The 19631-nt window shown below is 55.9% G+C and overlaps 1 protein-coding gene across 4 annotated transcripts in view; it reads right to left on the reverse strand.

Annotated features, from left to right (window-relative positions):
* The window catches only part of LIMK2 (LIM domain kinase 2), a 60472-nt gene that overhangs the window by 6783 nt on the left and 34058 nt on the right, over window positions 1-19631 (reverse strand). For all 4 annotated transcript variants that reach the window (XM_007490438.2, XM_056821466.1, XM_056821467.1 and 1 more), the window contains 9 exons: window positions 14488-14623; window positions 10742-10851; window positions 10131-10319; window positions 9684-9789; window positions 9040-9236; window positions 6845-7031; window positions 5766-5852; window positions 2329-2460; window positions 1987-2043 (listed from right to left, as the gene is read on the reverse strand). In XM_007490438.2, the coding sequence (XP_007490500.1) occupies window positions 1987-2043; window positions 2329-2460; window positions 5766-5852; window positions 6845-7031; window positions 9040-9236; window positions 9684-9789; window positions 10131-10319; window positions 10742-10851; window positions 14488-14623 (1201 nt within the window). The remainder of the gene's footprint in view (window positions 1-1986; window positions 2044-2328; window positions 2461-5765; window positions 5853-6844; window positions 7032-9039; window positions 9237-9683; window positions 9790-10130; window positions 10320-10741; window positions 10852-14487; window positions 14624-19631) is intronic.

Genomic DNA, 19631 nt, shown 5'->3' on the forward strand with positions numbered 1-19631 from the left:
TCCACCAAGCCACCTAACTAACCTGCAACACATGACTTAAAAACGGTCCTACTTAGACCAGAACCGTGTACACACTACCAGAAATATGCTACAAGGACCAAAAACAAGGTCCCCAGATATGCCCCAAAAATGCCATCTATGCGCAGCTAAAGAAGGAAGTGGTGGAGTCTGAGCGCGGACCAAGGCCGGCCAGCCTCCACTCTACTTCCTGGGTGAGTTTTTAAGCGCACGTGTGGCACGTGTCTCCTATCCCAGCATGCACAGCACGGAAGTACACACTGCCTGAACGCATTTCTCACCTCCAGAAGGGAGAACCTGAATGGGAAGGTCAGAAAGCAATCGCCAAAAATTGTTAGAAAAGCAAACCCCCAACTCCTGCTCATCGGCACTTCCTTCTGTTTTCGTTAATCAGTTAAAGACGTCAAAATGCTTCCGCGGTCTCCTCTCCCCGCTCTCCCTCCATCTCTCTAGAACCTGAGTGGGGCCCCACGGAGCACCAGGATGGCTTTCTCTGATACATCTAAAATCTTCCTTCTGGAAAGGGGCCCACAGGCTTCCTCAGACAGCCCAACGGGTCCTTCCGAACCCCCGCCTCCCCCCGGCTCCTTTCCTGCCTACCAACGCGCCGAGGCGCCTTCTTTCTCCTCCCCCCCCAGCCCGTCTCCCTCTGCCCGGTGTTCTCCAGACCAGCCTTTACAGAACTGAGCAGACGTCGGACTGCTGCAGTGCCATTCCTTTGGCCCACACCTCTCAGGCTGCCCAATGCCTACGGTCAGCCTGGAGCTGAAGGGCCGGACTTGCTGGCCCCGACCGCGTCCTGCGTCCCCGGCTTGTGGTGTCCTCGCTGCTGCCTCTCCCAGGAAGGCTCTCTAGATTTCCTGGCGGCTGTCCGTCATGGCCCGGTCCCCAGCCTGCCCCCTTCCTAGACCGTCACCCAAGGGCAGTTACGGCTGCTTTCCAGCTTGGCACCCAGCAGCTGTTGGGTGGCTCAAGGAAGGCCCTCCTGCCCCGAGTCTCTTCCTTCATTGGCCAATAACTGGCTGTTTTGTTTTCCCCTCCCCCAGGGCTCCCTCCCACTCAGGCACCCCCCAGCTCATGGCAGCATCTCGAATGGGCTCCGGAAGCCGTCCTCTCAGCAGCGCCCTCAGGCCGGGCTCAGCGTCTGTCCGTCTGTCTCCTGCGCCAGCCACAGGAACGTCAAAAGCCCGAGCTCGTCCCCCACCCGCCCAGGGACTAAGCGGGGGACGCGTGCTTCTCCCGGCCCGCCACCGTCTCCGGCTGACCCCTCTGTCCCAGCTAACTGACCGACCTAGGCTTCCCCGGCCTGCTCCGATCGGCCGCTCCGGCGACCAACAACCTTAAACGGCTCCTTTTCTTCACCACTGATGAACTGTACAAACGCCTCAGCCTAGTCCTTAAGGCCTTCTTCTATCCTTCGCAGCCTGGCTCTCCTTCACGTCTTCTCTAGTCTAACTGGATTAATTCTGCTCCCTAAACCCGCCTGCTCATTTCCTGCCTCCATAGCTTTGCTCACTTCATGTCCTAGGCGCCGTCACCCTCCCCATCTGCTTGTCACCTCTTCCAGGAAGCCCTCTCAGAGAAGGGGACTCTCCCTTCCCCGAACGTTTGGAGCAACGTGAGCCCAGCGTTCATCAAAGTTCGCCACGTACACATTTCCTTTCCCTCCCTCTTCCACATTCACAAAATCACGAAACGTTAGAGTTGGGATTGGAACCCAGGACCCCGGACTTCAAGTCCGGCCCCTCCAAACTCCCACGCTGAAGGAAGGAAGGAATGGATGAATACGGCACTAGATGCTGTGGTCGAACCCAAGACCCTGCCCTCACCCCTGGAAGAGTGTTGGCATTCCCGTTACATCCGAGGAGACCCGGCTAATGGTTCCGGTTGGCCCAGGCTCGGGGTTGCATTGGGCCCCAACTCGGGCTTCTCCCCAGGGAACTGAAGGGTGGCTCTGGACCTACTCACCATCCCGGAGGCAATTCCTTTGGCAAAGCTGACCTTCTGTTGCCAGGGAAACGGGTCCTGCAGGACAAGAAGCACCATGAGGGAAAAGGGAAGCTGCCCAGAGCCCGAAGAGCCCTTCATGCCAGGGCGGCACTGCCCACCGCAGGGGTCCCAACCCCTTACTTTGTAAGCGAAGAGGAGAGACTGGAGGGGGCCTCGGAGGCTCCCTGGGGCGCAGAGAGGGGCTCGAAGCCATGCTCTTGGCCCAGACTCTCTCGACTCCCATCTAGAACCCGGTTTCTGGATTCGTATGCGAGGCCTCTGACCCCAAACCTACATCGGGCCCGCAGACCCAGGACTGACCACGCTGCGCAGGAAGTCCTTCAGGGTGCCCCCCTCGATGTATTCTGTCAGCAGGTTCAGCTTCCTGTCCTTGTAGAGGACCCCAATAAACTTGAGCACGTTGGGGTGGTCCAGGCTCCTCATGACTTTGACCTGAGAGGCAAGAAAGAGTTCTCGTGGCAGGGCCGGGCCGGCCGGGCGGAGGAACGGCGCCCCTTCCATCTCCGCGGCCCAGCTGGCAAGGCGGTCAGAGGAAGCTGGACTTTGGCCATGTGCGGGCACCTAAGTGCTCTAGGCTCTTTCCCCTCTGGGGAAGGGGGCCAGGACAGAGAGCCCTCCTCCGATATCCCCTGTAGGAGGCCTGAGGCCGAGGAGGGCGGGTAGTCGGTCAACAAACACGTCTTAGGTGCCCGTGAGGTGATGCAAGGAGAGGCAGAAGACAGTCCGTGCCTGAGGAAGCATGGAGGAGGGGCCGTGGGAAGGAGGGCTTCAAATGTCAAAGCAGGGACGCCCGAATGGGGCGGCGAAGGGACCGGGCCAGGCCCGACTGAGGACGATCCCTCGGGCAGCTGGGTGGAGGATGGCCTGGGGCAGACAGACCTCCGGCAGCTACTCCAGCTGGGGGGGGGGGGGCTGCACTGGAGCGAGGGAAGGAGGGAAGAAGCATCTCTATGTGCAGGCACTGCGCCACGCGCTTTACCAACATTAGCCCGCTTGAGCCTCACGGCAGCTCCGAAAGGTGGGGCTTTCACCACTTTATAGGGCGTAAGGGATTGCCCAGGATCCCTCGGCTGGCCAGATCGGAGCCAGGCCTTCCTGATGCTGGGCCCAGAGCTCTGGCCGCTGCTCACCACCTCCATGATGGATGTGGCCCAGGTGGAGGGGCCGAGGAGGAGTCTGGGGTCTGCAAGGCCTTTTGGAGACGCAGGGTTGGAGGGCAGCCCGGAGGTTAGGGCAGGCCCGGAGACGTGCTTCCTCCCGTCATCAAAGAGTACACGACACCCCCTCCCCCATCAATGAAACAGGACGTGCTTCTGTTGCTGTCACGGGGCTGAAGTCTCCCCGGCATCCCTCACTCTTCCTTCTCATTCATTCCACTCCATCTCTCCAGCCCTCCCTCTTCCCCATCCTCATACTGACATGCCCACCTGCCTTGAGCCTCCAGAAAACCTCAATTGACCCCCTGTTCCCCCCCGCTCCGCTCTCTCCTCCCTTCTGGGGAAGGCCATCTACTTCCTTCCCTCTCATCCCTTTGCAGTCTGGCCTCCTACCTTACCTCCACTAACACTGACCCCTTAATCCCAAATCCAGCGGCCTGTTCTCAGTCCTCGCTGTCCTGCCCTCTGCAATCTCTGATCCCGTCCATCGCCCTCTTCTCTCGAGCTGTCCAGGCCTCCCTTCTTCTCCTTTGCTGGCTGACCTCTATTCCAAGGACTCGGCCTGCTCTGTCCAGTCCTGACCTCTGCACTGGCCTAATGGGCATTTCCAGCCAGATCTTAAATTCAGCCCGTCCAGAGCCGAGCTCTTTGCTCCTTATCTCTCCCCTCTCCCAAACTTGCCCACTGCTGTTGTGTAATTAGAACCTGCTCCCCAGGGCTCTCTCCCAGCATTCCATGTTCCTTCTTGTGTTACATGCTAATGCAGGGAGGATATAAGTTTTGTGTAGCTCTGCCTCTGTCTCCCTCCCCGGAATCTCGGCTGCTGAAGAGGGTTTTCTGGGCGGGCAGAACTACTTGGGTTTATTTTTGTTAGATAATCAGGTTTGAACTTCTACCTCTTTTAGTTTCATTTTCTTTCTACTTCAAGTGATTACTAATAAACTTTATAAAATATAATGCGTTGTTGTTGTTGTTGTTGGAACTGTTGCACATTCATTTAAATCTTGCATTGTCAAGGGTACCGCCAGGGCGGGCGCCCTCCACTGTCATCGTCGCCTTGTCGTTTCTACCTCCGTGACATCTCTCAGACACAGCTCCTTTTCCTCCCTCCTTGACACTGTGAGTCTCTCGGTGCAGGCCCTCTCCACCTCCTCATGCCTGGATCACGTCAAGTCTGTGCCCTCACTCTTATCCACTCTCCATTTAGCTTCTACCTAGGGACCGCTGGGTAGCATGCCAGCCCCGGAGGCAGGAAGACCTGAGGTCAAATGTGGCCTCACACTTCCTGTGTGATCCTGGGCAAGTCACTTAACCCAGCTTTCCTAGCCTTCTCTGCTCTTCTGTCTTAGAACTGATACTGAAGTGAGGGGTGAGGGCAAAAATAAAAGCTATCTTCCTAGTGCAGACCTGATCATGCCCCCTCCCCAGAACAGAATAGGAATCCCGTGTTTGACTTTTAAGGCCCTTCCTGGTTTGTAGGCTTCTCCCACCGGCTTCTGCCTCACATCTGCTTCCTAGTGTGGCTGCTTCCCCCTTCCCTTGTGTCTCAGTCAGAAGCCTCTCCTGATCCCCATAACACTGCTGCCTTCCTCTGACATCACTCCAGCTGATCCCGCCTTAGGACAGAGGAGTTTGCATGTCATCTCTCTGTTGAGACTGGGAGCTCCCTGAAGGCAAGGCTCGTCGCTTCTATCCCTTACCATCTCATCTGTCTTATACTAAGTACTGGTTCCAAGGCAGAAGAGCTTAGGAAAAGGGCAAGGCAAATGGGGGTTAAGTGACTTGCCCAGGGTCATGCAACAAGGAGGCCAGATTTGAACACAGGACCTCCCATCTCTAGGCCTGGCTCTCTGTCCTGAACCACCCAGCTGCCCCCAGGGATTGTCTTCTGCCTCTCTTTGGGTCCCCAGCTTTAAGCTGGTTAGTAAATGCAGGCTGACTTTCTGATGTCTCTGCCATCCTCCCCAGCTGAGGCTGTGATGGACTGAGCCTCCTAATCGGTCGTCTCTTCAGGCCTCCTTTCATACAATCAAGCCACGCAGGTGTTAAGCACCCATCCTATAGCGGGCACTGTGCTAGGGGCTGGAGACCCCAAACCCTGACACAAACAGTGCCTGCCCTGGAAGGGCTCCCAGTGTCCCTGGGCAGACTGCCAGCCCGCCTGGGCGACGAGGGGTGTGCGGGTAACACAGGGCAGCCCTGGGGGCTGGGCAGGAAAGGCCTCCTAACATTCTAGGCAGCCAGCGGCCTAGGCAAAGACGTGGAGGATAGACCTAAAGGATTCGGCCTCTTCGGGGAGAATGGGCCAGGCATTTCTGCTCCCGGGGTCTCCCCTCCTCCCATCTGTTCAGAGCTGAATATGGGCTCAGTGTAAGGGCTGGTGCTCCTTAGCACTTTGGCCTTGCATGCAGTGGCCGCTTAATCCATACTGACCCAAAGGGCCATTTCGGCCTGTTCTCCTCCCCTCTCCTCCTCTAGGTCATCAGAGCTAACTGGCAGGCTTCTGCCCCCCCCATGTTCCCACCCTTAGAATAAGAGGCCCCTCTGAGGAAGCTCCAGGCCTCCGAGGCCGCTCCATACCTCCGTAAGGAAAGTCTTCTGTGTCTCCTCGTCACACCGAATTAACTCCTTCATGACCATGACCTTGCCGGTAGCCTTGTGGGTCACCTGTTGGGAGATTGAGGGCATGACTAGAGGAGCGCCTACAGGTATCCCTGGGGAGCCTCTTGAACCAGCAGGGAGGCAAGAGCCTTTGGGCTCCCACTGGGACCCTCTCAGTGTGCGTGCATGCGTGCACGTACCCAGAGCCAGCAGGTAGGGGATTTGGGGGCCCGTCAGGGAATCTACATTCCCTGGTTTCACCCAGAACATCACGAACCAGAGAAACAAGACAGGACGGAGAGGGAAATCCGTGAGGTGCCAAGACAAAGAGGGGTTCAAGCCGACTGGCAAGGGAGACGGGCCAGACGGCACAGCTTGGGGCAGGGTCTGCGTGACAGCCAGGCACGGGAGCCAGGATGCTGGGGAGGTTGCCATGCTTTCCTCTTCCCTTCTCAGGGGACAAGATGCATGGAAGAGGCAGGGAACGCACTGCTTACCTGGCCCCACCTCCCATCTACGTGCAGAAAGGGAGGAGGAGAGAAAGAAGCGTTAGTCCGCTAGAGCGCCAGCTGCTGGAGGGCAGGCCTGTCTCTCACCCACCTTTTGGATGCCCCCACATCCCCGACAGGAGCTGTTTGACTAAAGCTACTCTGGTGCTTAGCTGGGCCTATGGGCACTCCAGGAGCTCGAGGGGGAATTCACTAGCTGGAGCCACGAGGCTGGCAGAAACAAGGACGTGAAGGATCTGGAGCTCTGCCCCCTGCCATCTATATCACCTGCCCAGTGAGGGTGAGAGGTGCCAGGCAGCCCTTCCCCTCCCTCCTCCCATCTAGTCTTCACGCCCTTGCTGGGCTCATCCCTCTGTTTCCCTTTTAACGGCACAGAAGGGCCTCCACGATCTCCCTTTACCACTGCTCTCAGCGGGGCAGCCTTTGGGGATCCCTGCAGACCCTGTGGTGGCTTAGCTGAACTGGACACAGCCCCGAGCGGGGCAGAATGGACGACAACCTTCAAGGTCCCGTAGGAGGTCCAGGAGCCCCCCCGCCGCTTGTCCTCACCTTGATGGCCTGGCCGAAGAAGCCTTTCCCCAGGACCTCTCCGTGGGTCAGGTCGCAGGGCCGGAAGATCTGCTGAGAGTAGCTGCTCGAGCAGCGCAGGGACTCGGAGCGGCTGATGTCTCGGCTCAGCAGCAAAGGCTCCTTTGGGGAGCTGGGGCCTGGAGACTTGGAAATGCTGTTACTGCGCCTGGGGAGGGTGAACCAGAGCGACATGGAGGAGGGCCTGCTCGAGACAGCCTCACGGGGAAGAAGGGACTCCGTTTAGAGGGGACCCCAAGGATGACGGATGACCCGCCACTGGGATGGCTTCCCTTCGCTCCAGCGGCCCGCTCCTCTCTAGGGGCCAAGGAGGCCATTCAGCCCCCAGGAGGGAAGTGGCTCTAAGTTAGAATTCAACCCACGGAGGGCCCAGCTGATTCTCCCAGGTTTGCACCCTGCAGGGCAATCTTTGGCGAGATCGAGGCCCACCACCATAGCCCTCCCCACGTTTCAAGGATTTCGCCTCGCCTGTGCCTCTGAGGCAGACAGGAAGGGCCAGGGAGGGCCTGTGGCATCAGTGCTAGGTGTGTGGGCACCTCACGCAGGCTCCTGGAAAGGTTGGGCTCTGCCCATGGCCTGAAAGCGTCATGAGGGAATATAGCGTAAGCGAATTTACTCTTGGTCTCCAGTCTGACTGGATGAATCAATGCTCACAGGCATACAACCCGGCACCTCTTTTCTGAGGATGTGGCAAAAGGGGACACGGCAGAGGTGGGCGGGGGGGTGTACCCCACCCGCTCCCCTCTGCCTTGCCCTGGCAGGGCTGCTGGGGCTCTATCCTAAATGACAGGGTGCCACTGTCCCAGAACGTGAGCTCCCCGAGGGCACAGATGGTCTCTGTCTCCCTAGGACTTAGGAGTAGGATGCCCCGCATGCTGAGCTCCATTTCTGTGCGTCATCCCCATTTCACAGGCCTTTCTTATACATGATCTCAGGGATGCTCGCGGATGTCCCAGTGAGGCGGGCAGGGTATGTGTCATAACGACGTTTGAGCCCAGAGATCTTGTGCCAAACAAAGGCCCCAGCATGGGGACTCTGCCCTCTGATGTCAGTCCGGGCTGCTCTGCTTTCTCCTCACCGCCATCTCCAAGCAGAAGAGGGGGAGTCCTCGTCAGGGATGTTAAGCAGGCACGCTTCACATTTTTTCACATCTGGGTCCTCTTCTCCCATTCCCTTCACCTCCAACCCCAGGCTATCATCCCCCCGTCTCCGACAGAGATGGCAGCCCCTTCCCCAAGGCCAGCCCCTGCACGTGGGTCCCTGACCCCTCCCCTCTTCTCCAGCAACTCCCTCTGTCATCTGCACTCCAGCTGTTTATCAGCTCTTTCCCCGTTGCTCCCAAACACACTCGAGTCTCTCCCATCCCCAAAGACTGCTAGATCTGCCACCCCCTTGAGCTATGCTTGGACATCTCTCCTCTCCTCCGCAGAAACTCCTAAAGCCGTCTACACTCCCTGATCCGAGCATCGTCCCCGACTTCCTCTTCCGGCACCCTCTCTCTGCCGCTACCTCCCTTCCCCTCACCGCCTCTCATCCAAATAATTAGAAGAGCTTCTGTCCCCTCTCTGCGCTGCTACCCAGGCTCTGATCTTGGCACTCCATCAACTCCACCGGCTGCCTCTGGCCTTCACGATGGACTACCCGTGCCCCGATTTCTCCTTCAGAGGCTGCCAGCCTGATCTGCAGACTCGTGGGCCACCGTCCCCCTGCCCTCCGGGAGCTGGCCCGTCTGTGTGCCTTGGCCTCCTTTGGGCCTGGAATGCCCACCCCAAAGACTCTTCGTTTAGGCTACAACTCGCTGTGTCCAAGAAGCTTCTGACTCTACGCCAGCGGCGAAGGCTCTCCCTCCCTCCTGCCTAACCAAGCTGGTATGAGCCTAGCTTGTACATATTCGTATTTCTTCCCTTGACTGTCCCGTCGTCTGCCCCAGTAGCAGGTCTTGCCTCCTTCCTTGTACTCGTGTCTAGCACAGTACCCGCCACACATCAATCGACTGTTAACCGGCCCCTGAGGTTCCTTCAGTAGTTCTCCAGCTCTGTCAGTGGGGGACTGTCCTGCCTGGAGGGCTCCTTAGTCACAAGCCGACAGGGACCTGCCTGGGGATCAGAAGGAAGGCCGGACGGGGGCGTCTCGTCCCTTTGGCTCCGAGTGCCTACCTGAGAGACCGCCTCCGCAGCGTCCCGTCCAGGTTCTCCTTAACCTCCAGGGTGCTCATGGCATGGGGGGCCCTGACAGTCTTCATGTGAGGGGAAAGGCGGGCGTCTAGGCGAAGATGGTCCAGACGCTGGGAGACAGGGTCATGCTCGATCAAGAGCTGAAGGGTCTGGCTTGTCTTGCCGATCACGTCCTCCACCTGGAGTGAAAGCGGAGTGAGTGCGGCTGGCTTTCGGGGGAGGATCCCCTGGCGGACCAGGACGAGTATGTGGGGGTCTTCTCTTGTGAATGGTTTATTTCCTCAGGGGGAGCTCTTGACTTGGTCTTTGAGCAGCTAATCCTGTACTGTCTAAACAGCCTCCCTCTTGGTCTCTCCTCCTCTTTACCTCCCTCCCTCTGGTGGACACGGGAAATCCTCAGCGTCTCAAGAGGATCATAGGACATTTGAGCTAGGAGGAGGCGCTTTAGAGATCAGCTAATTCTCCTACATTTTACACATCAGGAAACTGAGGCCACCATTTCACTCATCTCATTACCAGTTTCAGAAAGGAGGAGGGAGGTGGGCTAGGGAGCTGGAGGGACGTTCCCTAAATCAGTCAATCATTTTCTGAGCCCCGTGGGAACAGGAAGGCTGCAGACTCCATACCTCCTCCACCCGCAGGGTTCGCACGGGGGTCCCGTTGATCTCCAGGATCCGATCCCCAGGGTGAATGGCATTTCGGATGTTGGGGCTGATGTGCATCCGGCTGACCCTGAACAGAGACCGAAGTACAACAGGGTTACAGGTCAAGGCAAGGTGGCCTCAGGCCAGTTCAGTCAGATCTCACCAACATTTGGGCAGCGATTCCTTTCCCTCTCCGTCTCCCTATGTCCCTGTTTCTCTTCTCTCTGTCTCCCCTTCTTCCCTCCCTCCCTTTCTCTCTGTAGAGCATTAACATGGAGATCCCAACCACGCTGACCTCAGGCCCCATTTCGCTGTTGATGGACAGCAAGGGAAAGCAAGGAGTCGTGGGGCCCAGAGGGCAGACACAGGGGAACTGACCAGGAGGCTGAGCGCCTCCAGGTTCTCCCTGAGGGATTTTTGGCTACTCACTCTTTCACTTGCACTGTGGTGGCATAGTCAGAGCAGGCACTCTCGACGGCCACTGAGAAGCCCCTCTGGCCTTCTGTGGTGGCTGGCATGGAGATGAGTGTAACGGAATAAGGTAGCTGGTCATGGACAGCCTCTGTGGACAGCCTCTCAAACATGGGCGTGAGCACCACCTCATTGTGGCACTTCCCACTACACAGAGAAGACAATCCATGGAGTCAGCTTCCTGCCTCCACCCACGTCCTGCCAATCCCTAGCTCCACAGCTCCCCTTCCACGAAGCCCACTCCTGACCCAGACAGACACTAAACAGGGCTGGAAGGGGAACAGGCTGGCAGGCCTCCCGGAACCCCCTAGCAACCTCTCGGTGCCAGCTCTGGACTCATGGGTGTTAGGTAGTGGTCAGCCCGAGAATATTACGATGATGACAAAGTACTTTCAGTCCTGAGGTTTTTGTTTGATTCTGAACCCAATTCTGTGAAGTAGGCCGTCGCTTTACAGCAGAGCAAGCTGAGGAAGGGCTTGGTTAGGCCCCGTGGCTGGTTGGCAGCCAAGCACAGGCTCTCCCGCCCCCCAGACTCTCTGCGGGCTGGCTCCCTTTGATCGGCACTTTACCAGTACAGAGTGGAATGCTGAACCAGGGCATAGGCATCTCCATCTTCAATGATCACCTTGCAGCTCATGCAGGCAAAGCATTCTGGGTGATACTTATATTCTCCAGCTACCTATGTGTTGGGGAAGGAAGAGGAAAAGGGACTGAGAAAACAGCAGGGAGAGGTGACAGGTCTATTACTTGGGAACCCTGAAGGGTTCAAATGTTGCAGGGCCAAGAGGGCCTCCTTCTGAGCCAGGTGCTCAGCGCTGACTTGCCAGGAGCGGAGTGGGGTAGGACATGCCTTGGTTGAGCACAGTGAAATCCCATGACGTTCATGCTACCCCACTGGCACAAGTGAGGGGTCTCTGGCCCAGCCAGAGGAAAGGACCCGTGTCTCTCCCCAGTGGAAAGGGGCCTCAGAGATCCTCTGAATGAACAACTTGCTAGGTGTGAATTTTAGACTTTCTCCACCCTGATTAAATCTTTAAAACCCTAACAAACAGGAATGTCTACACCCCTACTTAAGGATTAAGTATTGAGAAGGATGGCCTATGGCAGACATGGGCTAGCAAATGACAATCAGAAACAACTGACAGACCCCTGGGCTGTCCTAAGTCAAGCTTAAGCCGCCATTGGTACATGTGAGACACAGGAAGTGATGTAAAAATAAAGTCTATATCTTCACGGCACTTCCTCTTGCCAGCTCTCTTTTGGTGGAGAGGTGGCTGGTGGCAGCATGCTGGGCATCTTGGCATGGCTGCAGCTATTTTCCGGGTTTGGCAGTGAGCATCCTTGATACAATACTGGGAGAAGCTCAGTAGCGTAGTTCAGGTGAGATGTCTTCCCTGAGCTCTCTCGGAGTTTAGGCTGATTCCTTTTTTTCTTTACCTTTCCTGAAAACGCCATCCTCCTAGGAGGCCCCTCATCTCAGAGGAGGCCTCGTGGCTGGAAGGTCTCTGAACTCCCCTTGGCTCAGGCTAGGCTGGAGAAATCTTATCCCCTTTTCCCTCTCTCTTCTTCTTAATTCTTTCCCTCTATATTAATTAAAGCACCATAAAAATCCCAAACTGACTTGAGTATTTTTATTGGGATTTGAATTAATCCCTGGTGACCAACTAAATTTATACTTCAGTCAAAACCCCCTAAATTTACCCCTTACATAGGCTAGATGCCCGCCCCAAACTGTACTTCAGCAGCTGCCAGCAGTCCACCAAGGAGAGCTCAGACTCCTCTGTCTGATATTCAAGGTGCCAAGGTGCCCTGCAAGCTGCCATCTCTGGCCTCAACACGTCACGTTCTTGATCATGGGACCCTTATGCCCCTACATCAGAACCTTGCCCTTAAGTCTGGCTCCCTGAACCAGATTAAAATGAAACTGGAAACTGCTGAATAAAAGAAATAAAAATACACTGCAATATAGAGAATGCTAACCCGTGGTTGCCATGCTTCTTAAAGGTACTGGCGGGAGAGGTGTGGGAGGAGGGGAGGGAAAGACCGTGAATCATGGAACCATAGAAAAATATTCTAAATTAATTAAATAAGCTTAATCAAAATAAAAGGTACCTGCCTGCTAATGTTGCCTATTCATTAGTGTTGGCACTTATCTCCCTGCTAGACTATGAGCTTCCTGAGGGGAGAAGTCACATCATAGCTAAACTATCCTCCAGGATAAAATCCAGGGAGTCCCCCAAGCCTTAGTGCACTCTGTGCCAACATCTCTGCTTGGCTCTGTCATTCACTGGCCATCTCCCATCTTGGTGCCCCTTGTGCCTGGAATGCCCTCCCCCCTCCTCACATGCGCTTCAAGGACCACCTTCTACACAGAACCTTTCCTGTTCTCTGACGCATCCCCCTCCAACGACTGTTCGTGCCTCTCTCCCAGAATCCCCTCTTTCTATCTCTTTGCTTTCTTCCCTGTGAAAGGGTTTGTTTCCTTCGAGGTCAGGGTCTATCACAGTCCCTGGCACACAGGAGGTGCTTAATAAAGGCAGCGGTCTGTCCTACATCTTTACATGGAGTCTGCCCCCGTCTCCTTGGCCCCCAACTGACACTCTACCATGGCCGTGAAGCCCTACACCGAGACACCCTCCCCAAGGGAGAGGGCAGAAAGGCCGCTGCCCCCTTATCCCTCTGCACCCTAAAGCTGGCTCCAGTGTGGGGGATCATCCTGACCCACCCAAGGAGGCAAGAGTCAAGCAGAGAGAGTCCTGGCCCTGGAGAAGCGAAGGATTTCAGCCTGGGTCCCCCTGAGCTCTTCTGGCTCCTGTGGTTTCTCGGTTCACCCTCCTGGGCTGATGGGAAGGAGCCTGGGCAGGGGCTGAAGGAACCTGTCAGGGCCTCCATTTCTTTCTCATTTGTAACATGAACAGATTAGAGTAGCTCAGGAGTCCTCCTGGCATTTTTGGCGTTACAGACCCTTCTCAGAAATCGTATTTTTAAATAGACAAAATAAAAGACAAAGGATTACAAGGCCAAATGATTCCACTAAATATGATTGTTGAAATATGAAAAGAAACAAGTTTATGGAGCCCCAGGAAAACCTTGGACTCTATCACCTCTAGGCCCACAACCTGAAGACTTAGTAACTGGGACCCCCCCCCCCCCCGGGTATGACTCCCAGCCCCTTCGCCTCCAGTGTCATGAAGGTCAGGGGTCAGGAGGAGGAGAAACGCCCCCACTGTCAGCCATGCTGAACCCCACTGAGGCCTTCCCTCCTCGGGGCTGGAGTGGCTGCTAGAGCTGTGATGAGGTGAGGGCAAAGGGCCTGGGACCCTGCCGAGGCTTGTCAGCAAGGCCACTGGGCCCAAGCTTTAGCCAGGTGTACCTGACCCCAGCTTGCTATCTAGCCCAGGCCCATAAAGCTCCTTCTCCTTTCCAATGCCTAGCTTTGCAGAGCAGGCTGCTTCCTGTTCCTAGGTAAGGTTCCAAGCCAGGAGCTCGGGCCTGTAGGAGAAGGCAGGCTTGTTGGGTGATCGCCGACTCATGGTACTGGGAAGGTGCCGTTAGTGTGGCTCCCTCTCGGGTCAGTGTCTGATTGTCTTCAAGGGGCCACCTCAGTCACTGAGGGGCGAAATGCCTTGGCTGGCCTTCCTGATTTAGAGGCTGCCTGTCCTCTGACCGCCCACCATACTGCCTCTGCCTGGTCGCCCAGCAAAGGGCCTGCTGGCCAGCTCTCTGTCCTGCCCTCTTCTAGCTCTATGCTAGGCCTGGTGGAGGCCTTACTCAAACCAGCAATGAATTATGCCTTTGGCTTGGCCAGCTGAAAGCCTTTCCTCTCCCTTCTTGCCTCGATTCCGGTCCTAGTTTGTCTGGGAAGTTGTCTCTGATCTTGGAGGAGGGGATCTTGTCTTCATCAGTTTTTCTTGGCACACACTGCTCCCACCTGTGCCCATGTCTTATGTCCTCCTTTACACTCAAAGTTCCTTGAGGACAGAACCTGACACCTCAATGACTGGGGGGCCAGAGGGGGGCCGGGGAGGGGGATGAGAAGGGCTTCAGATCAGTGCTGGTCAGGGCTTTGTCTAATCTCTTCCCCAAAGTTCTTCTCCGATTTCCCCCTCCTCTTCCCCCTCCACTCCGTGACTTGGCCCCTTTATGCTCCTTGGTTCTAGGTTGTGGGGACTCTCCTCTTTCAGGCCTTAGGGGGCCATTTACTTCAAAGCTTAGGCCCTTATTTCCTTGGGGTACTTGCCCTCAAGTGAGAGAAGGCCCAGGTGGCAGAAGGAGTGGAATGATGAGCTGCACACAAGTCACTGGAGAGCCTTACCATGACGGGGCCGGTCATGAGCAGTGAGCAGCCATGGCAGAACTCTCCAAACTTCCTCCAGTAGTCCTTGTGGCAGTAGAGCTTCCCATCCTTTTCATAGTACCAGCTGGTGAGGGGATCCTGACATTCAGAACACCTGAAAGAGAAGACACAAATCCTGGGGGTGCCTCCTCCCAGGCGGCCAGCCACGAGGGGCTGGTCCTGGGTCGGGGAGCCATCCACAGGGCTTTCCTGCCGGCGACTCCGGGAGGGGCTCGGCACACAGGAAGTGCTTGTGAACTGCCTGCTGCCCGAGTACTGAAGCCAGCGCTCTGGAGTTCACCCCAGGTTTTCTGTCTCCAAGGCCAGCACGGCTGGTAGAGACTGAATTAAGTTCTCTACAGATCAAAGCTAAGAAAGGAAGGATGCGGCTCAGTGACTCCTGCATGAAGGTGCCGGTGACCGGCGGGTGCTGAGCGGCCGTCAGCTCGGGAGACACCAAACTGCCACGGCCAGCAGTAACCCCAAAGCTGGCCAGTGCTCCGGGCTTGCACTCTGTGCTGCTTCCCACCCAGAGCTGAGGTTCTCTCAGACCCGCGGCTTCACTCCCATACTGTGCCCTAGCACAGAACGTGTCTGTCCACTTCAGTAAGTCAAGGATGGGCAGCGCTACGGGGGTGAGCACTGGCCCCCCAGGAAGGAGCCTCCCCTTGGGAACACCAGCACAAGACCCGCCTCGGGCCCTCTGCAGCTTGCTGGAGACAGTGTGTGCTGGCAGAGGCTTCGAGATGGCAGGATTATCCCCACGCCAACCGAGAGGCGGGCCATGAAAGCGAGAATCAAGGGCCTGAGATAGCATCGCACGGACGGCTACCGACAGGCTCTGGCCACGTGAGGAGGCTCCCGGACCCTTCTCCTTCACAGAAGCGAAAGGAGAGCAAGCGCGTTAAAACGTCGTCACCGAGACTCCCGTGTATCCCTTTCTCTTCCGGACACGTCCCATTATGTTCCCCCGTAGGCTGACTCTCCCCAGGCTTCCCTGGAAGGCTCTGCCGTCTCTGGCTCACCCCTGCTCGTTACCCCTCTCATGCTCCGGCTCCCTTGGGAGGTGACCTCCCAGAAAAGGTTCGCCAGCTGCTTCTGCCCCCTCCCCTCTGTGCCCGTGTGTGGCTGATCTTGGGGGCAGGCTGTTAATCCCCCCGGAGGAGCTCTGCTTGAGGAGAAGGCCAACCACATGCTCGCTCAATTGAACTAGCCTCGTTCTGGTCTGCTTCAGGCCCCATCATGAGCCTCTTCCACTCTCGCTGAGCTGGAGGCAAATCTCACACCGGAAAGGTCTGCTCAGGGTCATCTAGGCTTCCCCTGGCAGGCACTGACACAGAATCCCAAGGTTTAAAAATCACTAGAAATAGGATCTCATGTGATCTTCACAACAACCCTGCAGGGGAGGTGCTATTATAATCCTCATTTTACAGATGAGGAAGCTGAGGCAGGCAGGGTCAAGCATCTTCAGAGTCCCACAGATACCATAAGTGTCCGAGGCTGGATTTGAACTCAGGTCTCCACGTCTCTAGGCCTGGTATTCTATCTACTCTTCCATCTGTGAGCTTGTCTCTCCAAAGCGGTCATCCATACACACACACACACACACACACACACACACACTCATTTGGGGACAGCCCTTGTACCAGAGCAGCTAGACGGCCCAGTGGATAGAGCTCCAGGCTTGGAGACAGGAAGAGCTGAGTTCAAATGCTGCTTCACATCTTTACTAGCTGGGTGACCCTGGGCATATCACTTTACCCAGTTTGCCTCAGTCTCCTTGTCTGTAAAATGAACTGAAGTAGGAAAAGGCAAACCACTCCAGAATCTGTCAGGAAAACCCCAACAACCACCTCACATCTATCAGACTGGCTAAAAAGGAAATCGATAAATGTTAGGGAGGGGGCGTGGAAAAACTGGGATACTAATATACTGCTGGGTGTAGAGCCGCGCCGTTATGCTCCATTCTGGAGCACAATATAGAACCAGCCTCAGCAATACCACTACTGGGCCTATACTCCAAGAGCTCAACGAGAGGGGAAAGGACCTACTTGTACAAAAGTATTTACGGCAGCTCTTTTTGTAGTAGCCAAGAACTGAAGACGGAAAGGATTCCTTCCATTGGGAAATGGCTGAACACGTGGTCTCTGACCGTGACGGGGTACTACGGTGCCGTAAGAAATCACACAAATCCTGGGAAGACTTGTATGAAGTGGGCACGGCCAGGAGACCGTCGTAACAACCACAGCTAGGCTCGGCACTGCAAGGGCAGGAAGAACGGGCCCAGTCTGAATGTAGATGCCACTCTGCACTTGGCTTACTCCACGAATTTTTCTCTTGCATGAGTGCTAGGTGTCTTCTCTCACAACATGATAAACCTCGAAATAGATGCACTGTATGATGAAACGTGCCCAAGCTGTATCATCATGTCTGCCATCTTGGGGAAGGGGGACAGGTCTGAAGGAGGGAGACATCATGGTTGGGAAAATGGTAGAAGAGGATCGTTGAAAACTGTATCAATGTGTAATCTGAGAAAAAGGTTTAAAAACGTAATGAAATAAAATAACAATTTAAAAAAAGGGGGAAACCCCAAATGGACATGACTGGAAAATGGCTGAACAACAACAAACTAACTGGAGAGTCTCGTGCTCCCTTACTCACGATGTCTTTAAATGCCCCCCTGCAACCCTTAGGAGAAATATAAAGGTGGGAAACGTGGACACTACACTGCCGGTCGTTTTCACTACTGCCTTGGGGAGTTTTTCTTGTATGTGTAATATATGTTTTCTTTCAGGCGATGCGGAATATGGAAATATATAATGCACGACAGCACTGACATAACCTACATCAGATTTTTTACCATCTGGGGAGGGAGAGAATCTGAATAACTGCAAAATGTCAGAAAACAGTCAACAAAAACTGTTTCTACATGTAATTAAAAAGTAAAAGGGGGGGCAGCTGGGTGGCTGAGTAGATGGAGAGCCAGGCCTAGAGATGGGAGGTCCTGGGTTCAAATCTGGCCTCAGACACGTCCCAGCTGTGTGACCCTGGGCAAGTCACTTGACCCCATTGCCTAGCCCTGTCCACTCTTCTGCCTTGGAGCCAATACGCAGTATTGACTCCAAGACGGAAGGTGAGGGTTTAAAAAAAAGGAAAAAGAGCAGACTTTTTTTTCTAAAAGAAAAGGAGTAATGTGGATAAACAGAGCAGCCACAAGCGAGTAACAAGCGTTCATGAAGCCCTTTTGAGCTGCCAAGCCGTGGGCTGCCTCGGAAGGCACTGGGCTCCCCTATGCCAGGACAGTCTGCATGGCCACTGGCTAGAGATGCTTCAGGAGCACAAGCGATGGCCTCTGGACCAAGAGCGCAGCCGACAGAGCTGAAGTCTGGGGGTTCGGGCCCTCGGAGACCTGAGCTGGCTGGGGATGCGTGAACGTCCAGGGAGAGGCGGCAGCCGAGACAGCCACGCCTAACTGCCTAGCCTTGCCTCGTGGCGCCCCCTCCCACCTGGACACTTCGCCCGCCCAAGAGGCCATGCGCTATGGCCCAAGGCTGAGCTCGCACAGCAGCTCCTTCGGGACGCCGTCCACATTTGTAGTGGTCACACCTGGGTTCAAGACTCAAGGCCGGCTCTGGCATCTGCAAAATGGCGTCCCAGGTCCCAGGGGAGGCCAGGAGAGGGATCACGTGACAGGCGCATTAGCGCAGGCACCGCTGGGATCTGTTACACCCTCCCCGTGGTATGTGTACCCGAGCCGGAGGGCAAGGGGAGAAGGAGAACACGTCCTGCCCTCCCTGCCAGGAGCCTGCTTTTGTTCTCGCGAACGTCCCTGGTTGGGTGATCTCGAGGCAGGGAGGGGTGTCAGGAGAGACGAGTACAGGCAAGTAGGAGGCAAGTCAGCTTGTTCTGAAGAAGGGCCGCCGAGAGAGTGGCACGGCTTTGAGTCCAGATCCACTGCCCAAGCTCAACCTGGAGGGCCATTCAGGAACACAGAGACTATGGGAGGCAGCTAGAGAGGCCTCGTGGCCTAAAGAGACTCCAGGGAAGAAGGCCAAAAGTGCCCAACAGATAAGCGTGGCAGGCCTGGCATCTGGAGGACCTGGGTTCAAGTCTGGCTCCGACACTTCCTAGCTATGTGACTCTGGACAGGTCACTTACTCTTGCCTAGCCCTTATCCCTCTCTGTCTTAGAACAGATTTGACCCCCGTCTCCCATCTTGGAATGAATACTAAATTGGTTCCAAGGCATAAAGTGGAAGGCAACCTGCCTAGAGTCACACGGCTAGAACCGAGAGAGATGGCTCTCCATCCACTGCGCGCGCTACCAGAAAGTTAAAGGTTTTTTAAGAAGTCTCCAAGGGTGTAGAAGATGTTTCCTGATAGCCTGGAATAGAAAATCTGACTTCCACTCAAGTCGCACGATGGTGCCCTCCAGGCCCCGGGCCCCTCAACGGCCTGTTCACACAAACCAAGGCTCGGCCGTCCAGAAACACGAGGCCTGGCAATAGAACACTGGCTGCCCACGTGGGTCTAGCAATGAAAACCCGACCAAGGAACAGACCCTACAAAAGAGGCAGGGAGAGAGAAGAGGACGCCAGCCGGCCACGGGCTCCAGATTAGCACGGAGAAGCGCCCGAGTCTTCCTGAATTCTGCAGGGCCGACGCTACCATCCCGTCTGTGGGACTATTATCAGAAGGGGCTCCTCACCCCTAGACGGTCAGCCTGGGGAAGCCCGCCGGGCCCTTCTCAGATGCTTGTAAATGCACAGCATAAATCCAGATAGCATTACTAAGGAAAAAGGTTCCCCGTGGAGAACCCCAGCTGAGGGGACGGTTCATGTGGCCTCTCAAGGCCAGTTGGCCGGGATCGGCCCAGGCCTCGGAGGGTGCTAGGAACAGAACGAGTCAGGGGAAGTTGGCAAAGTGCGTGACATCATCTCGTCGGATGCGCCATCCTAGTCAGGGTCGCTGCCACGGCCACCCTCCTCCTCTTCGTGTAAATGTGTGTGAAGCAGGCTTAGCCAGTCACCCGGCTTCGCCAGCCGAGGCCCCAACGCCGACGAGTCTCCCCCGCAGTCACCGAGAACATAGTCTGGGGAAAACAACCTGCTTTTTGCCTCTGCA

This window comes from Monodelphis domestica, chromosome 3 (assembly GCF_027887165.1).
Source record: "Monodelphis domestica isolate mMonDom1 chromosome 3, mMonDom1.pri, whole genome shotgun sequence".
Classification (NCBI taxonomy): Eukaryota; Metazoa; Chordata; class Mammalia; order Didelphimorphia; family Didelphidae; genus Monodelphis; species Monodelphis domestica.